Below are 22536 nucleotides of genomic sequence, written 5' to 3' on the forward strand. Positions count from 1 at the left end.
ATGATTATCTGGTTTCTACAGGGGGGAGCTTCAAAAAAATTAGCAACTGGTTGTCTGCCCGGTTGCTGGGTGGGCAAGGCCATGGTGTGCATGGCCTAGTCAGCCTCCTGCACCACAGCAGGGGTGGGGCTTTTCATCCTCCTTGGGCTCCGGAGGCTTCCCTTGAGCTTCCGAGAGGGTGAAAAACGGGCTCCCTGGGCTCTAGAGGCTCTTTGGAACCTCTTCTCTGGCCTTCCGGAGCCTCCAGGAGGCCCATTTTTCACCTTCCCTGAGCCTCCGCATGGGCCCTGCATTTATCTGGGATCCAAAACAGGCCACATGGGGACTCCTGGGAGCAGAATGGGTGAGTGAAGGGGGGAGGATAGAGGGGATGCTTTTGTGCAAGGGGAAGGTGCGTGTACATGCGAGCCTCCATTGCTTGCATGAGTGGGGCCCCGAGCCCCCGCAATGTTCGCAGAGTAGGGCAGTAAGCCCTGCAACACTCTGGTAAGTGGGGTTATATTTGCGCACACATACATGTGCACCAGCCGGGCACTCACGCGCCCTGGTTGTGAATAGGCCGTGGTAGTGGGCTGTGGTCCATAAGTTGGGGGACCCCTGGACTAACTAACTAACAAGTTTGAAGGTACCACAAGTTCAGCCCTGGTCATACACGTGATATCTGATCAAAAATCAATAACTTAAAAATCTGTCAAGAGCAATGTTCAAATGCTCCTGATCAGGCCCTGAGCAGCTTAAGACAGTTCAAGAAGTGTCAACTCATAAAATAATTCTATGGTCTTTTTAGAGTTGCCAACAGAAAGGGAGGGAGGAGCACTGCAACAGCTTGCAAACTGAAAGTGCATTCCACAAATGTTTTCAAAGATAGTAACTAGGCGACCGAAGTTTCCGCCGCGCAAAATTCTAACTGGAGAGCATGATTGATGACTCTGGGCTATGGATGTGTCCCATTGGAGAATAGGAATTATGATACACCCAGGGGGTGGGGGAGAAAACCAGGGTCAAGGGTGACAATGAATTATGTATCTCAGAGTCAGCTGCACCCAGGCAGTGCTGGACATGTTAACTCCCAATAAATCCTTTTGAAGTTTTGGAAATTTGGCTTGAGACTCATGATTTAAATGGGGTTAAGTGCCGGAATCCTGACATCAAGATTTCAAATAGGATCAACTTACGTTTGTTGGGTCCCTGTTCTCGGTGGCGGCGGCTGCCACAGAAAGGAAAAAACAGCTAAAATTAAAACTTTTAAAACGGTTCAAATGTTTTTTAAATACTTTTTTTTTACAGTTTCACACCTCTCTCTGAAATCCTTAAAGGGCTTTCAAAACGACAAACTGCTTGAAATGACAAAAATGATAATTGTCAACTCATTAAGGAATGCTTTAATATTAATTAATTAAATTTAATAATATTCATGGTTAAAAAAAGAAGGCTTGTTTGAGAACACCAGGGAAGCCTTGTCTACTCTGATTGTCACTGCTTGCGTACACAAAGAGGAACTGGAGTGCTGGGGTTTCATGCTTGAAGCAGATGTCACTAATGGATGCTGCTAGCCCTGGAAAACATGACGTAATTTACGGTTTTTCAGGACTGGTTTTGGGGGGAACAAAACCAGCACCCCACCCAGAATCAGAATAGAACTGGAAGGGACCTTGGAGATCTTCTAGTCCAGCCCTCTGCTAAAGCAGGAGCCCCTAAACCATTTCAGACAAGTGGCTGTCCAGTCTCTTCTTAAAAACTGTCATGCCCCTGGTGGAGACTGATTCTGAGGGAGAGGAGGAACAGCCAACAGGAAGTGGAAGTGTGCCTCCGGAGGTTGTGGAGGAGGCTGGGGAAGGGCAGAGGCCGGCTGAGCAATCAGAGGAAGACCCTCCATCCTAGGGCACGCAAGGAGGAGAGGATAAGGGAGAGACATGAATGGTGTGGTCTATGGGGGAGGAAAGGGCCTTGATCCCCTTCATGGGCTGCAGCTGTGAGAACTGGTTAAAAGGACGGACATGCATATGGGCCCGTGCTGGAAACAAAGCGTGGAAATATCTCTAGTCTGTCATTCCTCTCTGAGTTCAGCGTTCTTCCCTGTGTGTGTTCCAATATCTGTGGACGTCTTCAAGCCCTTACCTTGCCTGGTTCCCTTAATTGCTTCAGTGTGGTTTGTGTTGTTTTTACTCTTTATAATTTATAGGCATTTTTAGTTTAAACGGCATTTCTTCCTTTTCATAATTGCTCGTGGGGGAGGTTTTTTTGTCTCCAATCAAGGATATTTGGAGCTTTGAAGCAAAGTGAAGGAATAAAAGGGGCTTCACCTGTTTTTGTGATTATGTTTATTTTGTATCCCACCCTGGGTCATCACAAAAACCTCCAGTGATGAAACACTTACTACTTCTGAAGGCAAAACTGTTTCCACTGGTTAACCGTCCTCACTTTTAGGAAGTTTCGTCTCAATTCCAGATTGCTTCTCTCCTGCATTAGTTTCCGCCCATTGCTTCTTGTCCCGCCCTCAGATGCTTTGGAGAATAAATTGACTTCCTCTTCTTTGGGGCAGCCCCTCAAATACTGGCATACTGCTATCATGTTCCCCTGTCCTTCTTTTCTCTAGACTGGCCAAACCCAAATCCTTCACCCGTTCTTCGTATGTTTTAGTCTCCAGGCCTTTGATCATCTTAGTTGTTCTTTTCTGCTCTTTTTCCAAAGTCTCAACATCTTTTTTGTAATGTGGTGACCATAACTGGATGTGGTATTCCAGGTACAGCCTTACTTAAGGCTTTATAAAATGGTAATAATACTTCACGTGATTTTATGCCTCTGTTTATGCTACCAAGTATCGTATTAGCCATTTTGGCTGCTGCCACCCACAGCTGGCTCATGTTTAAGTGATCATCCACTAGGACTCCAAGGTCCCTCTCACAGTTGCTATTTTTGAGCCCGGTTTCACCTCATCTGTACTTTGCTCCTTTGGTTTTTCCTGCCCAGGTGTAAAACCTTGCTTTTCTTCATGAACTAAAAATGGCAGATTTGTTGATTCCTAGCTAGGAAATTTACCTTTTTGATCTTGTAGGGGAGGGTCCTGCAAAACCCCTTGGCTTGTCTCCGGGAACTTCCTCAGAAGAGAAAAAGGTAGGTCTTCACCTTGTTTTAGAGCCTCCAAGGTCTCTATCTGAACCTGGACCGATTCGTAAAGAACATCATTAGCACATCAACAAAGTAGTATAACTCTTCTGAAGTTGCTCAGACCAGGAAACAGAAGACCAGAGCTATGTTTTATTGAGAATAGGTTATACCGTGTTTCCCCAAAAATAAGACCCTGTCTTTTATATATATATATATAAAAAGGCACTGGGTCTTATTTTTGGAGGACGTCATCCTCTCGGGAACTTCTGCGGCTGGCAAGGCTTGCCTGAAGGCCTCTGACACCGATAACAGCTCTGGATCAATCCAGAGCTTTGTTATCAGCGACAGAAGCCTTCAGGAAAGCCTTGTCAGCGTTGATGGTTGCAAAAGAAATGGGACGACAAGGCAGGTGTCAGGGTGTGTGAGGCCTGGCTACAACCGCCCAAAGGTAAGTAGTAGAGCAGCTCCACCTCCTCATCCCCACCCTAGCTTAATTTTTACCTTTTGACTAACCGGAGCTTCTGTACCCTTATGTTCTCCTCTTTCAAGGGTTTCTGCTTCTTGAGTTGAATTCAGCTCAGGGTGTGACTCTGTTTCGTTGGAATGATTGTGGAAGGAAGACCTCTCCAGGCTGGCCGGCAGGAGGTTGGCACAGGAAAACAACATGCTGGATTCTGTGTGGGCTGGATCTATGCCATTAAAAAGACAAAGATTAAAAAAAATAATTGCATTTGGCCAAATCGTATGTATGTATGTAGGTGTGTATGTATGTATGTAATTCAGCTTTGTTCGGGTATTTTCCCATATCATTGTAGTTGTGCTTTTAAAGTTGCAGCAACGTTTCGGCAGAATCTCATCTGCCATCATCAGGCTTCTGTATTGTGTTCGTCTGTGAGTCAGACTTTCACAGTCGTTTCTGTTTTAAATTTGGTGCTAGCCATCTGCTGTGCCAGAATGTTTTTTTCTTCATCCTGATTGGTTGGGAGTCTTGGTCTGTGTTTATTGGTCTTGGAGTTTGGTGTTTTCCACTTGATTGGTGTTTCTAATATCTTCTGTCTGTTTTGTGGCTCTTTTTGTATCTTGATTGGCTGGCAACATTGTGTTTCCTGTATTGAAGCCTTTTAGTGAGGCTTGGCTTTGAGTAAATGGACGGCTATCATTTATTAGGAAGCTAGGTTTCATTTGGGTGCCTGGTTGGGGTGTGTTTGAGCTGGAGGTATCAACAAATCTGCCCAGGTGTTTGTGCCCAGGTGTTTGCCTGGCTTGTGGCATGGAGATTTTTTTGTTTTGAGTGCAGGCTTCTCAATCCTACACAAAGAAGGCATACCTCTCAGACCCATAGTCAGCTCCAGAAAAATAAGTACCCGCCCGGATGAATACAAAATGCAGTAAAAGAGCTGGAACACATTTCCTCACTAGTCCAACACATGAAAGTCATAGGTCATAGCATCGACTTCAATGACACCAAAACCCTAGCCACTATAAAAAAAACCAGCCATAGAATTATCAGAGAAGCCATAGAAATTGAAAAAAGACCTGAAAGCATGAATAAAAGAGATGTCAATTATCTGGAAGCCTGCACTCACAAACAAAAAAATCACCACATCACAAGCCAGGCAAACACCTGGGCACAAACAGACCCCCACCCCCGATACCTCCAGCTCAAACACACCCCAATAATCCCATATAAATTCACTTAACTTATCAACTTCAGTGATTAATTATTAATTAATACGCAAGAATCTGAACTATCAATGGTCAGAGCAAATCAGAGCCTGGTTGTCATGCCTCTGTTGGAATCTGATTCAGAGGGGGAGTCCAAGCAACTGACTGGGAGTGGGAGTGTGGCTCCGTTGGCTGTGGAAGAAACTGGGGAAGGGCAAAAGCTGGCTGGGCAGAGCAGGAGAGAGGTAGAACAAGGGAGAGGGAGTTCAGAGGAAGATCCAGGCCCAACCCCTCTTCATCCTAGGGCCCACAGGGAGGAACAGAGAAGGGAGCAATGTGGGTTGCATGGCTAACGGATGGAGGAAAGGGCCCTGATTCCCTTCATTAACTGCAGCTGGGAACACAGTGTATAAAAAAAGGCAAGCTGTGTGCAGCAAAGTTGTTGGGAGCAAATTGTGAATTATCTGGTATCGTCGAGGCTTATCTGGGTTCCTGGAATCTTCCCAACTGTGTATGTTTTGAGGGGTTTTCAAGCCTGCAATTCCTTCTCCTGCCCTGTCCAGTTAATTGCTGCAGCGTGGTTTGTGTGGTTTTTTATTTACAGTTTGTGTGTACTTTGTTTTTGGACTGAATTTCCTCCACTTAAAAACTGTTCTTGGGAGAGTTTTTTTCTCCAGCCGAAGGTAACCTGGACATTGGGGGCAAAGTTGGAAATAATTAAAGGGACTCTTCTTGCTTATTTGACTGTGTTGCCTTTGTGCCACACCCTGGGTCATCACACCAGTTTGGAGGAGGAGGAGGAGGAGGAGGAGGAGGAGGAGGAGGAGGAGGAGGAGGAGGAGGAGGAGGAGGAGGAGGAGGAGGAGAAGAGGAAGAGGGAAAATTGTCCTTGTTGTTCTCTGAGCTTAGTTGTTGCAGACATTTCATGACCTAACCAGATAACATCATCGGTGCTAGAAGGAAATGGGACGTGCAGAGAGGAGGAAGAGGAGGTGGAGGAGGAAGAGGGTAATGAAACATCTGTAAGAAAGCCACCAAGCTCAGAGGACCTCAAGAACCTCACAGTTCAATCTTGAGCTATTTTGAGGACTGTTTACTATACTTTAAAAGGCCCATTTGCAAGAGCCTACCCAGAAAGGTCTCCTCTAGATCAGTTCTATCTTTTCGGCTGGCTGGTTCAGCTTCTTCCGCGAAGGAGTCCTGCAGAAAACATTGAGTTCATGGTTAAAGCAGAAGCCAAAGGAAATGTATTAAGTTGATTTATTATACTTATATATCCTGCCACAACCAAAAAACTCTCTTACAGTTTGAATGTGCTTTTAGGATTCAGTAACTTGGCCTTTGTTTTTGGAGAAGCAATTTGGAGTCAAGTACGACCATAAAATAACGAAGGTCTAAATGTTTTTTTCAAGGGTTGCTTTGTTCAGCCAAACAGATACAGGTAGTCCTGGACTTACAACAGCTTGTTTAGTGACCGTTCAAAGTTACACTGGAAAAAGTGAATTATGTCCATTTTTTAACCCATTTGACCATTGCAACATCCCCATGGTCATGTGATCAAAATTGAGGTGCTTGGCAATTGGTTCCTATTTATGACTGTTGCAGTGTCCTGGAGTCCCCTTTTGCAAACTTCTGAGAAGCCAAGCCAACAGGAAAGCCAGATTTACTTAACAACCTTGTTTCTGTTCTGACCCAAACCCTTTTCCAATAAAACAAACATGAACCAAAAGGAACAGAAACCTTTTAATGATTCTTACAAATCCCCGGTTAAAAGGCTGCTGCAAACTAATTAACTTTGATAAGCAGAAACCTCGCCCAAACTGTGCAAGGCTTCCAAGAATCACAGATAAGAAATATTTCACAACACAAGAGTCTTCAAATACCAACTAAGATACTGCAATGTCCACAAGGCTGAGTTTCAGAACGTCTTTGCTTCCTGCAAAGAACGTCCGATTCACATTTATCTTCTTGAAGGAGGGGCCATTACCTTGCAGCCTTACTCCTGAGTCGCCCATGCTGCTGCAGCTGCTCTTTCCTGTGAGCAATCCTGCGTGCACACGCACTTGGCACAGGCTCCTCGGGAACCTGTTCATCGCTGTTGCCAACCCCCACAATCTCTGAAGGCAGCAGTCCACTCCCTAATGGTCCTGGCCCCTCATCTGAGTCCTCGCTCTTCTCAGCCATCTGCACCTGCTGCCGGCTAACCACAACAGTTACTAACTGAACACCCGTGTTCGGGCAGTGTGTCAAGCCTGAAATTGACATATGTGTAGCCATTATATATTCCTTTTCTTTCTTTCTTTTTGCTGGTTATGGGGGGAAGAGTTTCAGGCTTGCCACATTTCTAAGATGGGAGGAGTAGAGATAGAGTTGTTTAGGCTAGGTGGTTCTTCTTCCCGTGGGAATAAAAGCTGACCTGCTGAGACCTGGAGGTGGAGATTGATGACACCAGGCAATGTTGATTTACTTCTATTGGGGAATGTGACTTTTGGGGGTGGTTTCTAATTTCCAATATTAGGTGGTGTAATTCCAGGTTGTGTCAGATCCAGAATTGCAACAGACTTTGCCAATTTGATGCTTTCCTAAATAAAATGAATTGTTTTGGAAGAAGGGACTTCGCTCTCTTCTTTTTAAATGGATTTCATCCCTTGGGAATCTGACACGGTGATTTGCTTAATAACTGTGGCAAAAAAAGTTGCAAAATGGGGCCAAGATCACTTAACAAATGTTTTGCTTAGCAACATAAGTTCTGGGCTCAATTGTGGTCATAAGTCGAGGACTACCTGTATTGACTTCAAACAAAAAAAACGAATAGTTATAAGTCAACTACCTATAGGCCTAAGTTTACAAGCAGTTGCAGGAACCATTTATCTCCCCGCCCAGCTAACCAAAGTATCTGGCCCTTACAATTTGCTCTCTGTGTACATTGTCTTCGATTAAGCTCTTCTGAACCAGCTCGGGAGGGGTAGAATCTGCGCTTCCTTCCATAGATCTCCCGTGTGATTTGACCACGTGCTCAGACTTAGTTGAAAGGTTGGGGGAAGGTTCAAACAGAAAGGCCGAGCATTCCTTGTCTGGTTCGTCTTCCACTCCGTTGCTCGCTTCTCTGTTCACAGAGATCTTTCCATCTACCTGCATTTCAAAACCCAAAAGCAGAGGAATTAAGGCTCTGAGGCCATTTTGGGTTAGTTCTAATGAGAAGGAAAGTGGTTAGGACTACAAAATTACTCTCTCTATATCTATCTATCCATCCATCCATCATCTATCTCATCTATCATGTCTGTCCTTCCATCCATCATCACCCATCCATCCCATCCACCATCTCTCTTCTATTTCTTTCTGTCCGTCCATCCATCCATCTATCATCTATGACTTGTCTATCTGTCCATTCATCATCTATATCATCTATCATCTGTCTGTCTCAATCCATCCATCGTCTATCTCATCTATCATGTCTGTCCGTACATCCATCCATCCATCAATCAATCCATCCATCATCTATGACCTATTCATCTGTCCATCCATCAACCAACTATATCCTCTATCGTCTGTCTGTCTATCCATCCATCCGTTCATCCATTACCTCTCCTGTCTATATGTCTATCCATTCATCCATCCATCAATTATGACCTGTCTATCTGTCCATCCATCATCTATCTCATCTATCATGTCTGTCCTTCCATCCATCCATCCATCCATCCATCCATCCATCCATCCATCCATCCATCCATCATCACCCATCCACCATCTCTCCTCTATGTCTATCCGTCTGTCCATCCATCCATCATCTATCTCATCTATCATCTATCATGTCTGTCCATCCATCCATCTATCCATCCATCCACCCACCATCACCTATTTACTATTTACTAAACTTGCATGCTGCCCATCTCACTGGAGGCCTTCTTCTTGCCATATCTTAACCCACCTTGAAGTTTCTCAAAATCTCCTGGGTATCTTTCGGCTGCGAGTAAGGCTTGGGAGTCACCAGAGGCATAGCCACGGAGCCTGAGGGTTTGCTTGAGGCGGGGGAGCCAGTGGAGGTGCTAGCCTCTGGCCCACTGGTGGGGATGATGGTGGCTTCGAACTTGGCAGTGAATTTTGGGGCTGGGAGTGACTGCTGCCGTAAATATCGGAGAGGGTTGGAGTCCTTGGATGGGGAGGATGAATTTGGCTCAGCAGAATGGCTTCTTTCCAAAAGTTTTGGCATCTCCAAGCGTTCAAGGACAGCTTCGCTAATGGTGAACCTCTCGATGTAATGTTGGAGTATCCTGTCTGCCTCTTCCTGAGACCTGGCATTCTTGTAAGCTTCGTGAAGTTCTCTTTCACGCCTCTCTCTGAGGGGGAGCAGAAACCAAGATGGCGGAATTGGATAAGTCCTTGTACTTCATATTCCAAGAAGCGTGGGGTAATAATGCATCTTATAAACACAGAACGGTCACGGGTCATGACCTTTGGGCCACAAGGCAAATATGTCCAGACTGTGGGATCCTTGGTGCTCTCTGAGCTGGGTTGTTTTCTTGCAAACATTGAGTTACCCAACTAGGTAATCTCATCAGTTCTGTAGGGGAGTATAGAGTTTGCTCTGGGGATGTTACTGAGTTTGGGTTGTGAAACGTCTACGAGAAACACCAAAATCCTTCCAATTCTCCTAGTCCTACTCCTCCTCTTCTTCCTCCTTCTACTCCCTTTCCTGGCACTGATGATGTTTCCTAGTTGGGTAATGAAATGTCTGCAAGGAAACAACCCAGCTCAGAGAGCACCAAGGACGCTATAGTCCTACTCTTCCTCCCTTCTAGCACTGAGGATGTTCCCTAGTAGGGTCATGAAACATCTGAAAAAAGAAATGAAATTCCGAGGACTCTTCAGTCCTCCTCCTCCTCTCCCTCCCCCTCCTCCTCTCCCTCCCCATCCTCCTCTCCCTCCCCATCCTCCTCCTCCTGTCTGCCAACCACACTCCCTTCTAGCACTGATCATGTTGGGTCATGAAATGTCTACAAGAAAACAACCAAGCTCGGAGAACATCAAAATCCTTCCAATTCTCCTCCTCCTCTTTCTCCTCCTCCTCCTCCTCCTCCTCCTCCTCCCTTTCCGGGCACTGATGATGTTACCTAGTTCGGTAATGCAATATCTGCAAGGAAGCAATCCAGTTCAGAGAGCACCAAGGGCACTATAGTTGTCGTCCTCCTCCTCTTCTTCTTCCTCCTCCTCCCTGCCAACCATACTCCCTTCTAGTACTGATGATGTTACCTAGTTGGGTCATAAAACATCTGCAAGCAAACAACCAATCTCAGAGACCACCAAGGACCCCAGAATTCAACCCTGAGCTACAAATATTCTCTTCGATCAATATCTGGACCATCATTTCCTTAGCTGTGGTTTCTAAATATGTCAGGATTGCCTGGGCTCATTCATACGGTCAACCCAACCCAACCCATATTATGATCAGGTGCGCCTTCCGCAACCAGCCTTTGCTTGCTTAAGGCTACGTACTTCTCCTCCACAATCTCTCGGTACGTCTTGATGCTCTTCCGTCTCTCGTTGCTTCCCTCTCCTCCAGTGAGTAGCTGCTCCATCTTTTTCCTCTCGGCTTCTTTTTTCAGCAAATCCTGGGAAGCACTCCTCCGACGGTTTTTCCACCGGGCTAAATCCTACATAAAATCACAGAGCAGGTAGTTATAAGCTAACCTTGAGGTCCCCAAATTTTCCAGCTGGGTGGTCTGACAGTGCGCGCGCGTGTGTGTGTGTGTGTATAGATGGAATAGAGTTAGTGTCAGACTGTCAAATTTAAAAAAAATAGAAGAAGGTAGTGGGGTCAACCATTTTCACATTGTTTCCTTCTTAGAAATAGAATAACAGAGTTGGAAGGGACCTTGGAGGTCTTCTAGTCTAACCCCCTGCTCAGGCAGGAAACAATTTCGGTCAAATGGTTCTCCATTGTCTTCTTAGAAATTGTTGTTCCACTTATTAATTGTTCTCAATGTTAGGAAATTTCTCCTTGGTTCTAGGTTGCTTCTTTCCTTGATGAGTTTCTATCCGTTGCTTCTTCAGATGCTTTGGAGAACAGGTTGTTCCAGTGGTGGGATTCAACCGGTGTAACAACCGGTTCACTGAGCACGCGCGCAGTTCGTTTGAAAAACAGCAAGAAAACTTACCTTTTACTACAGCTCTGGTGAGTAAAAACAGCTGAGGCGCGGTATTCCGCATCGCTGCGCCAATCAGCTGGGTTTCAAACAAAGGAAATATCGGACAGAATAGCGCAGGAACTGGGCCAAATGATCGCGGGAACTACTATCATGTCCCCCCTAGTCCTTCTTTTCATTAAACTAGACACACCCAATTCCTGCAACTGTATATTTTATCCTCCAGTCCTCTTGGTTGCTCTTTTCCACACTCTGAGTCTCAACATCTTTTTTTAGCAACGAGACGACCAAGCCTGGATGCAACATTCCAAGTGTGGCCTTACCAAGGCCTTGTAAAGTGGTATTCACACTTCACATACCTTGAGTCTATTTATTGTGCCCGTAACTTAAAACGTGGTTTGCAAAAGCTCCTGCGATAGCAACTAGCTCTGCTTGCCATAGCTCTATGGACCCCGCTACTCACATCTTGCCACTGATCTTCCTCTTCCTTCAGCTGGTGTTGAATGATCTGAAGCTTTTCGTGGCGATCTTTACTGTGAGGTTGATTCACAGCAGCCTCTACTGGGCATCTCATGTCAAACATGCTCGCGCTCCTGGAGAAGAAAGGAAAGGAAATAAGTTTGTCAACAATGGACTCTGGAGATTTCAGTCACAGGAGGAGGCTGCAGGGAAGTAAAATGGATCTGCTTTCATGGAAAGCTGTGAAGTCCCATAGCTTAAGATGCCTTCAGCCAAATGTCTAAGAATCAGAGATCTCCTCATGGAGAACTATGTCTCCTATTTGACTTGTGCACTTCAATTCCCAGAATTCCTGAGACGGCCATTTTAATATGTGAGATTCAGGTTCGAAGGCAGAGATGGGGAATTATGGCCCGTATATGATTTGTGGACTTCAACTCCCAGAATTCCTGAGCCGGCCATTTTAATATGTGGAGATTCAGGTTCAAAGGCAGAGATGGGGAACTATGGCTCCTATATGACTTGTGGACTTCAACTCCCAGTGAATTCCTGAGCCGGCCATTTTAATATGTGAGATTCAGGTTCAAAGGCAGAGATGGGGAACTATGGCTCCTATATGACTTGTGGACTTCAACTCCCAGAATTCCTGAGCCAGCTTTTTTCTGGCAGTTGAAGTCCACGTGTCATAATGGACAACCCCGCTTTAAGTGGAAGTGCCGAGAAGCAGCCATACTAATAACATACGTGCAAGTTGACCGCTTAAGCCAAACAGAAGCATGTCCAAAGCTTTTCTTTTTTTTTTGCTCAGCGTGATTGTGTGAATTCAGCATGATCTTCTATACAAAACCTTGTTCAATTTCTCAACTGTCCCTTCTCTTTTGGGTTGAAAAATGTCAAAACCTTGTTGCTCGTTCCGGTGTTTTTCAAACTTTACCGAATATTTCTTTATAAATTTAGAAGGCCTCCTCAGTTAGAAGTTCAATGAGGGTGCTATCAATTCTTCAACTCTGCAGAGGAAATCTGGAACTATGCAGAAAAGGTTGAACCCAACTGAGTCCATCTGACTTAGTTGCCTGACTTTAAGCCAGAATTTCTAGTTTTCAATGTACTGTATAAAAAGTTTCCCAATGTAAATTGAGGTGTCCTTCTTGAAGCTGGTATAAAGAAGGAAAGAGAAGGATGGAGGAATCCAATTCTGACTTCAAGCATTATCAGATATTGCAAGAAGTCTTGAACGATTATCCAGAATGAGGTGGTAAGATCTGATGAACTATCATCTAGGGAGATTCTCAATCATTCAGGTCATGGTTGTGCCAGAGGTGCTTTTTCAAAAAGCAACTGGACTTTCTTGGGTTGTTAGGTTTTTGTTTTGTCTCTTGAAAATGTTTTGTTTCTCATCCAAGAAGCTTCTTCAGAACCGAAGTCAGTTCTTGGATCAGAAATGAAATATTGTCATGCCCTTGTTAGAGTCGGACTCTGAGGGAGAGGAGGAACAGCCAACAGGGAGTGAAGTTGTGGCTCCAGAGGTTGTGGAGAAGGCTGGGGAAGGGCAGAGGCCGGCTGGGCAGTCAAAGGAAGAACCAGGCCCATCCCCTCTTCATCCTAGGACACGCAGGGAGGGACGGAGAAGGAAACAACTTGGCTTAGGAGAGAGGAAGCGGCCATGATCCCCCTCATTGGTTGCAGCTGGAGAGAATAGTATATAAGAGAGACGGTTAAAACACAGTGTTGCCAGAAGCAAAGTGTGTTTTATTTTGGGCTGAAGTTATCTTGGTTGGCATCCTTCCAACAGACTGTGCCTTGTTATCTCTTTGAAGTTGGTAATTACTTATCCTGATCTGTTGTTGGAACTTCCTTCATTGTAATTTGTTTTGGTTTTTTATTTCACCTCTATCTGCTCATTAAGTTCGGACTGTATTGCTTTTTTTTGAAGACTATTTTTGAATATTTTTTATCTCCAACTGAGATTATTGAACAGTGGAGCCAAGTTGGAGGTATTAAAGGACATTTATTTATGCTCTGGATTTTGTTACGTTTGTGTTACGCTCTGGGTCATCACAAATATTTCCCAGGAACAAAGATCCAGAAAGTCTAGTTGTTGTTGTTTTGAACAGCAGCCTTGGGATGTGGAACTGGGGTTGAGTTGCAAGTGCCCCTCGAGTTTTGATTTCTGAAATACTTGAAAGGACACTATATTCGGACACTTATATAGAGACAGTTGAGAAGAACATAAAAGGCTAGTATTTTAGGCTAAAATGTCAGCAGTGAGTAAGCTGTGGTAAGTCATCTCTATCGAACACACATGCAGAAATGTTGTTTGCGTTATTTTGTTAAGAAGAAGATTCTGGAAAACATTGAGACATATTAACACATAAGAAAACAACGAGTAATTTCTCGATTCTACGACAATTTGTCTTGCACGACGAAGCTAAGAAGCGGATTATGAATGTTAAGCAAGGTAAAAAGATTATATTGCAAAGAGAGCACAGATAAAACAACTCAAAGACACACCATATGCAGCCGATGGTTTTTCAGGACTGGTACATATAGACAGAAGTTTTTTTGGGTACATTTGGCAGGCTAATTTTATAAGCATATCCATTTTCGTCTGGAATCCTTACACGAACTGAAACAGCTTTAGTGAAACGGACCAAATACCCCGCAGAGGTCATTTTATTACCTGTGTGGAACTTCAATCTTTTCTGCTAGCTCGTTGCTAAGAATTTGCAAACGTGCTCCTACGTTTAAATTAGGCAAGGCTGTGTGGTACCCTCCAGATGTTTTGGTCTACAACTCTCAAAATCCTTGATTCATCGCATGGACTGGGATGAGGAGGCGTAGTCCATAACATCTGGAGAGGGTCAGGTTGCCAATCTTTCGACTTCTAAAGTATTTTTTTGGAAAAGTAGCTACAACCTCTTCCTCTGAGGCGACCTGAACTGTAAATGAGCCGATTGTCATTGGTTGTGGTTTTGTTTCACTCACTGTTTATTCAAACCAGAAAGAGAGCTGAGAAAATATCTACAGACTCCTCACATCCTGGACATAAAGTATTTCAACTCCTCCCCTTGGTACTTCGCTATAGGGCATTGCATACCAAAACAACCAGACACAGAGACAGTTCCCACACACACCCCGTGCCATCACTCACGACAACTAAACAACTAATTCCCCTAGCACTGTCTGGCTATTATCATCGTTTCTCGTCTTCTCATTTCTCAACTTCTCATCTTTCCTACTACCTTCTCCTTGTGGTATGTTATGGTTTATCGCTTGTCATCTGTATCTTATGATGAATGATTGTAACTATGATCTATGACCTATCACTCTGTTGTTGTATATGTGCACACTGAGAGCTTATGCAACAGAAACAAATTCCTTGTGTGCCCAATCACTCTTGGCAAGGAAGAATTCTGTTCTGTTCTGTTCTGTTCTGTTCTGTTCTGTTCTGTTCTGTTCTATTCTATTCTATTCTATTCTATTCTATTCTATTCTATTCTATTCTATTCTATTCTATTCTATTCCAATTATTTCCATTCCATGCCATTCCAATTATTTCTATTCTATTCCATTCCATTCCTTCAAGACAAAATTTCGTATTCCAAAGAAAACAGGTCTCCTGCTAAAATAGTGGTCGCACTTCACATTTTCCATCTGCTATGGCTAAGGTTCTAAGGACCTGTATTTTAGCATTATTTAGAAGAAAATTTTGTTTTTCTTAATTCTACTGTCTATTGATGAAGGGAAGTCAGGAGGAGAAATAATACTGAAATGCCAAGAGATGGAATATATTGAATTAAATCTTTTTGTTAGGATGGTTGGAGAAGTTTCAGTTGAAGCCACTAGCAGGAGCTGGTGCACCAAAATACCACACACATCCCCTAATCTTTCCAGTTGATGCCTATTTAATATCAAGATCCTTAGTTCCTTCTTTCTATCTCAAAACTTTATTAAATAAAAATACCCATTCCACTGTTAAAGAGGAAGCCAGCTATAAAAACCCCTTAAAAAATCAATGCCTGTAAAGCATCCATATTCAATAAAGATTGGGGTTTTTTTCCCCCTCAACAACTTACATGTCACCTGCATGAGGAATTCAATTGATTAATTTATGCAGTAAAATATGGAAAAGTATGGAATTTACACTGAGCTGCAACAATTAGATAAAATTTTAACAGGCCCAGAACAGAAATTTATAGCGAAGCTGTATAATTACCTATTAAAAGTTGCATTAAAAGAGGATGTAGTAAAAGGCTGCATGATAGCATGGGCAAAAAAAATTTGGGCATAGTATAGATTTAGCAGATATGGGGAAAATGTGGAATAAAAATTATACATTAACAAGAACTGCGGCCTATAAAGATGCTCTATAGGTGGCATTTACTCCAATGAGACTAGCCAAAATGTACCTTAACATGAATCCAACATGCTGGAAATGCAGACAGAACCAAGGTACCGTCTACCATATGTGGTGGTTATGCCCAGAAGACAAAAAATATTGGATTAAAATATGGAGTTGGCTACAAGAGATAGTGGAAGAAAAAACAGAATTTAAACCAAAGTTGTTTCTATTGGGAATAATTAAGGGGAATTATAGAAAGAAGATTAAATATATTCTATTACATATTCTGACAGCTGCAAGAATAATATACGCGCAATGTTGGAAACAAAATAATATGCCTACTGAGAATTAATAATTCAAAAAATCCTAGACTGAAATGCTGAAATGGACAAATTGACATTAAAACTAAAAGAGAAAGAAGAGTTGGAGTATTACGAAATTTGGGATAATTGGTATAATTGGTTGAATAACCGAAATGAAGATAAAGGAAATAAGAAAATTATAGATAAAAGTAAATGAATGTATATAAAGACGTATAAATGTAGATATTTATATGAGATTGATGTGTAGAATAATTTGTATAATAACGATGACACACAGTACTGTTAAAGTCAAGATTAATGTGTGTTAAAGGTGAAAAAGAACAATAAAAATTATTACCAAAAAAAAAAAGGATGGAATTACAAATCATAGGAGTCCTTCCTCTGACTTTTTTGTCTTGCAAAATTTTAGCTGTACAAAAGGTGTGACATCATAGCATCACATTTTTTTAAAATACTAAATATTGTGGAGAGAAAGAGAGAGCTGTGGGATTGTTATTTTGGACTGGTTTAAGTGACATGGACCTGCATCCTAGAAATTCTGTGGAATGGGTTATGCAATTGCTCTAACTAACCTGCCCTACTTCATTCAGCTTTGACCGAAAATACAGGTCATCCTTGACTTATGACCACAATTGAGGGCCCTCCCCACATTTTTTGTTGCTAAGGGAGACAGTTGTTAAACAAACTGTTCGTAAGTTGAGGACTACTTGAACTACAGCATCTGGAAAGCAAACCGTGAAAAGATTGTCTCTAATTTCAGTCGCTTTCAATAAAAGTTTTATTTCCATCAAGTTCTTAGTCACATGTACTATACATTTCATTAGGTAGACTTTTTAAATCACTGGATTCAATGGAAAAAAAAAGGCAGTTTTCTCTTTTTGATATTATAAATGTGGAAGCGGATTTTGCAGGCGTGTGGTGACTCAAAGTCATCATGAAACATGTCCATTTATCTTCTAAGGAAACTTAGCCCAAAATCAGAAATAAGAGACCATTAACAAAATTAAAAATGGTTTCAATTAAAAAAAAAAAAGATTTTGGAGACAGACTAAAGGATGATTATCATTTTCCTGCTTCCAGTCAGCATGGATACCTGCCACATTTATTTATTTAACATTCTAGTTTGGGGGAGTTATTTTTAAAACGTGATTCCAATGCAAAAATGTTACGTATTATCAGTAGCTTTTGATGTGGAAATGAACAAAAGGGCTTCTCTCTCTGTAAAACTATTTAGGGTTTGGCTACAGGACGGAGCTAAACTGCTTTAAGAAAAATAATTCTTTTTAAGGAATTGGTTTTATTAGCAGGGGGAAAAAAATCATAGGTTAGAAGATTACGTAGCCACGATTCTGTCTTCAATGTAAGAAATCGTGAACTTAAATCAGCATAAAATTAATACCAATGTAAAATGTAACACCAATCTGTTTCTGACACATCTGAACAGATTTGCTGTTTAATAAATTCAGACAGCAATTCTTTTACAAGAAAAGATGCGGGCAGTGTTATTCCTGCAGATTCATTTTCTAGGAGAAGAAGCATTTTTAAAAATCATTCCTAGCATTTTAGTATTGGATATTCATTCTGGCTTTGAATGTCTTTGCTCAGGAGAATGTACTTGTCTGTCAAAATTTCTGACGTTGGAAGAAAGTGCCTGAATACAGAGAAATATAGGTAGTGTTGTGGCCTGCCAGCGGCCTGGCAGCAGATTCGGACAGGGAGGAGGTTGGGGAGGAACATGGACAGGCCTGGAGTCTGGGGAAGGCTCTGATGAGGGCTCTGCATCGGAGGCAGAGATAGGGGAAGAGCCATCTGACAGTTATCAGCTGCCTTCAGAGTCGGAGATCAGTGAGGAAGAAGAACTGCTGGAGCCTGTTCCCTATGTATGCATGCACAGAGCTGCCAGAAGAAGGGAACAGTTAAGGAACAAGGGTCAACTTGGGAGTAAAGCTACAGGTGGATGGTGAATGGCCCCTCCCAGGGGGAATAGAGGAGCAAAAGGGGAATGGTGTTTGCAGGAGACAATCTGTTCAATCCATTAGGGTGAAGATCTGTTCCTGACTTCTTGCCAAGTAACTGCTGCTATAGCATGGCGTTTGGAAGGTATCAGCCTGGCAACTCTCCAAGCCTGATAAAGGTCTGTCTGTATGTTTTAGTAATTGAAGAGAAAACCCTGAAATTTCATGGGGAAAAAAGTCAAGAAATGAAAATGACTCTTGATGGCACTGGCTTTGGAAGCCTGCAGATCAGGGAGATTTTTTTTTTACAGAGCTGATTTTTAAATTTTTGGATATCAACCAGCTGAGATCGATCAATGCTGGTAAGTTTTCTCATCCACTTCCTGCTTAGCAACCTTCTTAACCTCAGTTATCCAAACTTTCCACCATTATAATTCTAGCTCCTTGTAATCATCACTGTTGGGTATAACATTGATACACCAACTAAGTTTGGGTGAATAAATATATAAACCAAGGTTTAAGTGTTTGTAACTTGTAGCTTTAAGCACCAAACTGCAATGTAATTAGCTAATTAAGGGTGCGGTTACAAACGGCAATAAAAGGCAGTAAGAGAAACGTAACAGTTTACTGCTTACTCCTGTTTGAGACCTCTGCTTGATACTGTTTGTTGGCTACTGTGCTGGATACTGTTTTTTTGCTGAACAAAAGGACTATTTCCTTGGTGAGCTGATATCCTGTGAATACTCAGCGTTGTCTTCAAGAGAAAGGTATCGGGAGGAGAAGATATCTTTACAAGCAGATAAGGATATAGTACTGACTGGTAAATGGACTAAGTTACTGAATGGATATATTTGTGAATGACATATGGACTGATTGACAATGCTTAAACTCTGATTGGATTAAACAACTATTTAAAACTACAAACAGTGTTTGTCTCCAGTGTGTGTATACTCTTGGGCCCATCCTCTCTCATTTGGCTGCCTGGCTTGGCTGCTGCTGCATACTCTGCTTGGGGGTTTGTCCCCAAACACTAACAATCACACACCCCACCAGGGCTTAAAACCGGAACTGCATCGTGAATCAGCCGAAGTTCAGCCATTGCATGCTTGGTTGCTTTCTGGAAACTTAGAATTTGAATGCCACAGCGAACATACAGGAGAAAGCACATGAATTCCCACCAGCGCTGCAGAAGGACAAGGAGAGCACAAGGATCGAAGGGAGTCAGCTGTATTTTATTTTAAGTTAGTAGGAAGTGTAGAAAGCATGCAGCTCGAGCAGGTTTTACAGGATCCAAAGATCGCACACAACAACTTACTCTGCATCATCAGAGACAGGGGTTCTGCAGCCGGATCTATAAAGTCAAATTATAAAGTTAGAAAAAACTGAGACAGGCCAATAACAAAGGATTCAAATGCATTGGACTTGCAGGGAACACAATCCGCTTTTCATCTGAAATAAAAGTTTTAAAAGGCAGAGGCGGGGAAGCTGACAAGAGCACTCACCTCGCAGAAAAACCACACACGAAATAAAAACGTTTATTCCGTCACTGCGCGGAATTTGAAGCAGTTGTTTTCATGAACCCTAACGTGTTTAGAATTCAGAATTATCCCGCTAGCAAAGTCGCAGTGTGAAATTGAAAACAGGAAAGTGGTTCATGATAGAAGAGCTGATCGAAGATCAAATAAGAGTGTTCTGACCCAAACCCTTTTCCAATAAAACAAACATGAGCCAAAGGGAACAGAAACCTTTCAACGGTTCTTACAAATCCCCGGTTGAAAGGCTGCTGCAAACAATTAGTTTGATAAGCACAAGCCTCGCCAAAACTGTGCGAGGCTGCCAAGAATAACAGATAAGAAATATTTCACAACACAAGTGTCTTCAAATACCAGCTTAAGATGTCCACGAGGCTGAGTTTCAAAACATCTTTGCTTCCTGCAAAGAACGTCCGATTCACAGCTGGCTTTTATCTTCTTGAAGGAGGGGCCATTACCTTGCAGCCTTACTCCCGAGTCGCCCGTGCTGCTGCAGCTGCTCTTTCCTGCAAGCAGCCCTGCACGCAACCGCACTTGGCACAGGCTCCTCGGGAACCTCCTCATTGCTGTTGCCAGTCCCCACAATCTCCGAAGGCAGCAGTCCACTCCCTAATGGTCCTGGCCCCTCATCTGAGTCCTCGCTCTCCTCAGCTGTCTGCACCTCAAACTGACAACATAGCAATAGCACTTAGCCCTCGGACTTATATACCACTTCACAGTGCTTTATAGCCCTGTCTAAGCGGTTTACAGAGTCAGCCTCTGGCCTCCCAACAATCTGGGTCTTCATTTTACCCACATCAGAAGTTACCTTGTAGCATTTCGGATGCCACAAATGAGAACGCCGCGTTCTATTTTTGCAAGATTATACACAATTGATAAGCTGTGATTAGCAGGATTCTGATCACCAGAGGAAACCACAGTGACTTACGTTTACACCCAAGTTCTCGAGAATGTGAGCCGTTTCTCTAACTACCATTCATACAGCCCACTGCTGTAGCTTTATTAACCACAAAGGCTCATTACCGTCACACGTGCGTGTTAATATACAATGCGATGCATCAGGCAGCCTGCACAACACACACTTTATATGAGAGGATAGGGGACGTTAGGATGCAAGGACTGAACAGGACAATGGCTCACGTTTGCAAAGGATCAGCTTTTCGGGTGGCAAGTTGTTTGCTATTTATTTCCAGATGTTTCCGCATCGCACGTTGGATTACACGGAGCCCCGATATATTCTTGTCCATAGCGGAACGTATGTCCTCTTGTGCTGAACCTGCAACGCTACGTTGACTGTGTTCTGGTGTGAACGCGGCCTGCGTCGCAAGGCTTGGAGAGATCTCCCCACATACCGGTTCAGCTCCCACTGAATCTGTCGCGAGGGCGCTAAAAGAAGAGTCCATTTTAGTTGGCAGTGCGGATCTGTCAATCGCCCCTCTCCAACCCAAGGAGCCAAAGATGGAGAGTACCTCACAGAGCACCAAAGGCGGTATTCAGCCGGTTCTGACCGGTTCTAGAGAACTGGTAGCAGAAATTTTGAGTATTTCAGAGAACCGGCAAATACTGCCTCTGACAGGCCCCGCCCCCATCTCTTCTCCACCTCCTGAGTCCCTGATTGGCTGGGTCTTCTTTGGTTGCCCTGCACAGAAGAACGGAGCTGGAAAGCAGGTTAGTGGGGTGGGGAGGGAATGGGATTTTGCAGTGACCTTCCCCTGCCACACCCACCAAGCCATGGCACACCCACCAAGCCATGCCCACAGAACCGGTAGTAATTTTTTTTTTAATCCCATCACTGCAGAGCATGCATTAAAATCACAGTTAAAAGGCTTTTGTAGTTCTGACTGCCACCCAGGCAGAAGAGACACACCTGCCCAGTCTAACTGAAGACGACGGTGAGTGTGGGTTTTGCAGTAGACTGGCACCAACAAATTATACCTTGGCTTTAATTAAAGGAATACTTGTTTTGAGGGCTGCATTATGGGCAGCCAACTTATCATCGAGACCGTAAATAGCACAGGAGGCAAAACAAAAAACGAGACTCGGGTCATCCAAAGATAGAAAGTAAATGAACAATTTCTACATCAATGGATTCCATCTGTGCCTCCATTTTGCCTGTTGGCGCTATAATCTTTTGCAGATTATAAGAAATCTGCATCATGGCAGACGGTTTTTGTTTTGAGGAATTTGTACTGGAACAAAAAAATTACTTACATCTTTGGTATAATTTGACGTGTGGAACAGAGGTGGGTTTCAGCAGGTTCTGGAGAACCGGTAGCAGAAATTTTGAGTAGTTTGGAGAACCGGCAAATACCACCTCTGACTGGAGATTTTACAGTATCCTTCCCTTGCCATGCCCACCAAGCCATGCCCACAGAACCGGTAGTAAAAAAAAATTGAATCCCGCCACTGGTTTAGAAGGTTGTAAAAGATGCAGAATGACAGAGCAACAGAGTTAGAAGGGAACTTGGAGGTCTTCTAGCCCAACCCCCTGCTCGGACAGGAAACCCTAGATCTGTGATGGTGAACCTATGGCACACGTGAGCCATTTGTGCGGGCACACGAGCCCCATCCAAACTTACCTGCATTGTGCATGCGCGTGCCTCCCACCTGATTTTTGGCCCATTTGAGGCAGTTTTCACGCTCCCGGAGGCTCGAGGGAAGCCTCTGCATCCTCAGGAGGCCAAAAAATGGGCCTTCCGGAAATACCAGAAGTGCCGAAACGGGCCCGTTTTCAGCCTACCGAGGCTTCCCTTGAGCCTCCAGGAGGGTGAAAACAGCCTCAAACGGGCCGAAAACCAGCTGGGCGTGCGCATGCCCAGTGCAGGTAAGGAGACAGGGTGAGGATGTTGCGCGTGCATGTGCTGGGTGGGGGTGCATTGCATTGTGAGTGCTGGCACGTGCGCGCTCTCAGCACACCCACAACAAAAAGGTTTGCCATCGCTGCCCTAGACTGTTTCAAACAGATGGTTGTCCATTCTCTTCTTAAAAGCCTCCACCCATAATTTCTGG

At 43.6% G+C, this 22536-nt stretch overlaps 1 protein-coding gene across 9 annotated transcripts in view; it reads right to left on the minus strand.

Annotated features, from left to right (window-relative positions):
* LIMCH1 (LIM and calponin homology domains 1) overlaps positions 1-22536 on the minus strand; it is a 192651-nt gene that overhangs the window by 18595 nt on the left and 151520 nt on the right. For 5 of the 9 annotated variants that reach the window (XM_087936751.1, XM_087936750.1, XM_087936746.1 and 2 more), the window contains 10 exons: positions 20668-20913; positions 19311-19346; positions 11380-11509; positions 10267-10424; positions 8698-9110; positions 7681-7901; positions 5904-5973; positions 3610-3797; positions 3040-3160; positions 1176-1207 (listed from right to left, as the gene is read on the minus strand). In XM_087936751.1, coding sequence (XP_087792877.1) covers positions 1176-1207; positions 3040-3160; positions 3610-3797; positions 5904-5973; positions 7681-7901; positions 8698-9110; positions 10267-10424; positions 11380-11509; positions 19311-19346; positions 20668-20913 — 1615 coding nt within the window. The remainder of the gene's footprint in view (positions 1-1175; positions 1208-3039; positions 3161-3609; positions 3798-5903; positions 5974-7680; positions 7902-8697; positions 9111-10266; positions 10425-11379; positions 11510-19310; positions 19347-20667; positions 20914-22536) is intronic. The other 4 variants (XM_087936747.1, XM_087936752.1, XM_087936753.1 and 1 more) reach the window with 4 other exon arrangements.

The sequence above is a fragment of the Pseudonaja textilis genome, chromosome 6 (genome assembly GCF_049901715.1).
Source record: "Pseudonaja textilis isolate UNSWEBS1 chromosome 6, rPseTex1.2, whole genome shotgun sequence".
Lineage (NCBI taxonomy): Eukaryota > Metazoa > Chordata > Lepidosauria > Squamata > Elapidae > Pseudonaja > Pseudonaja textilis.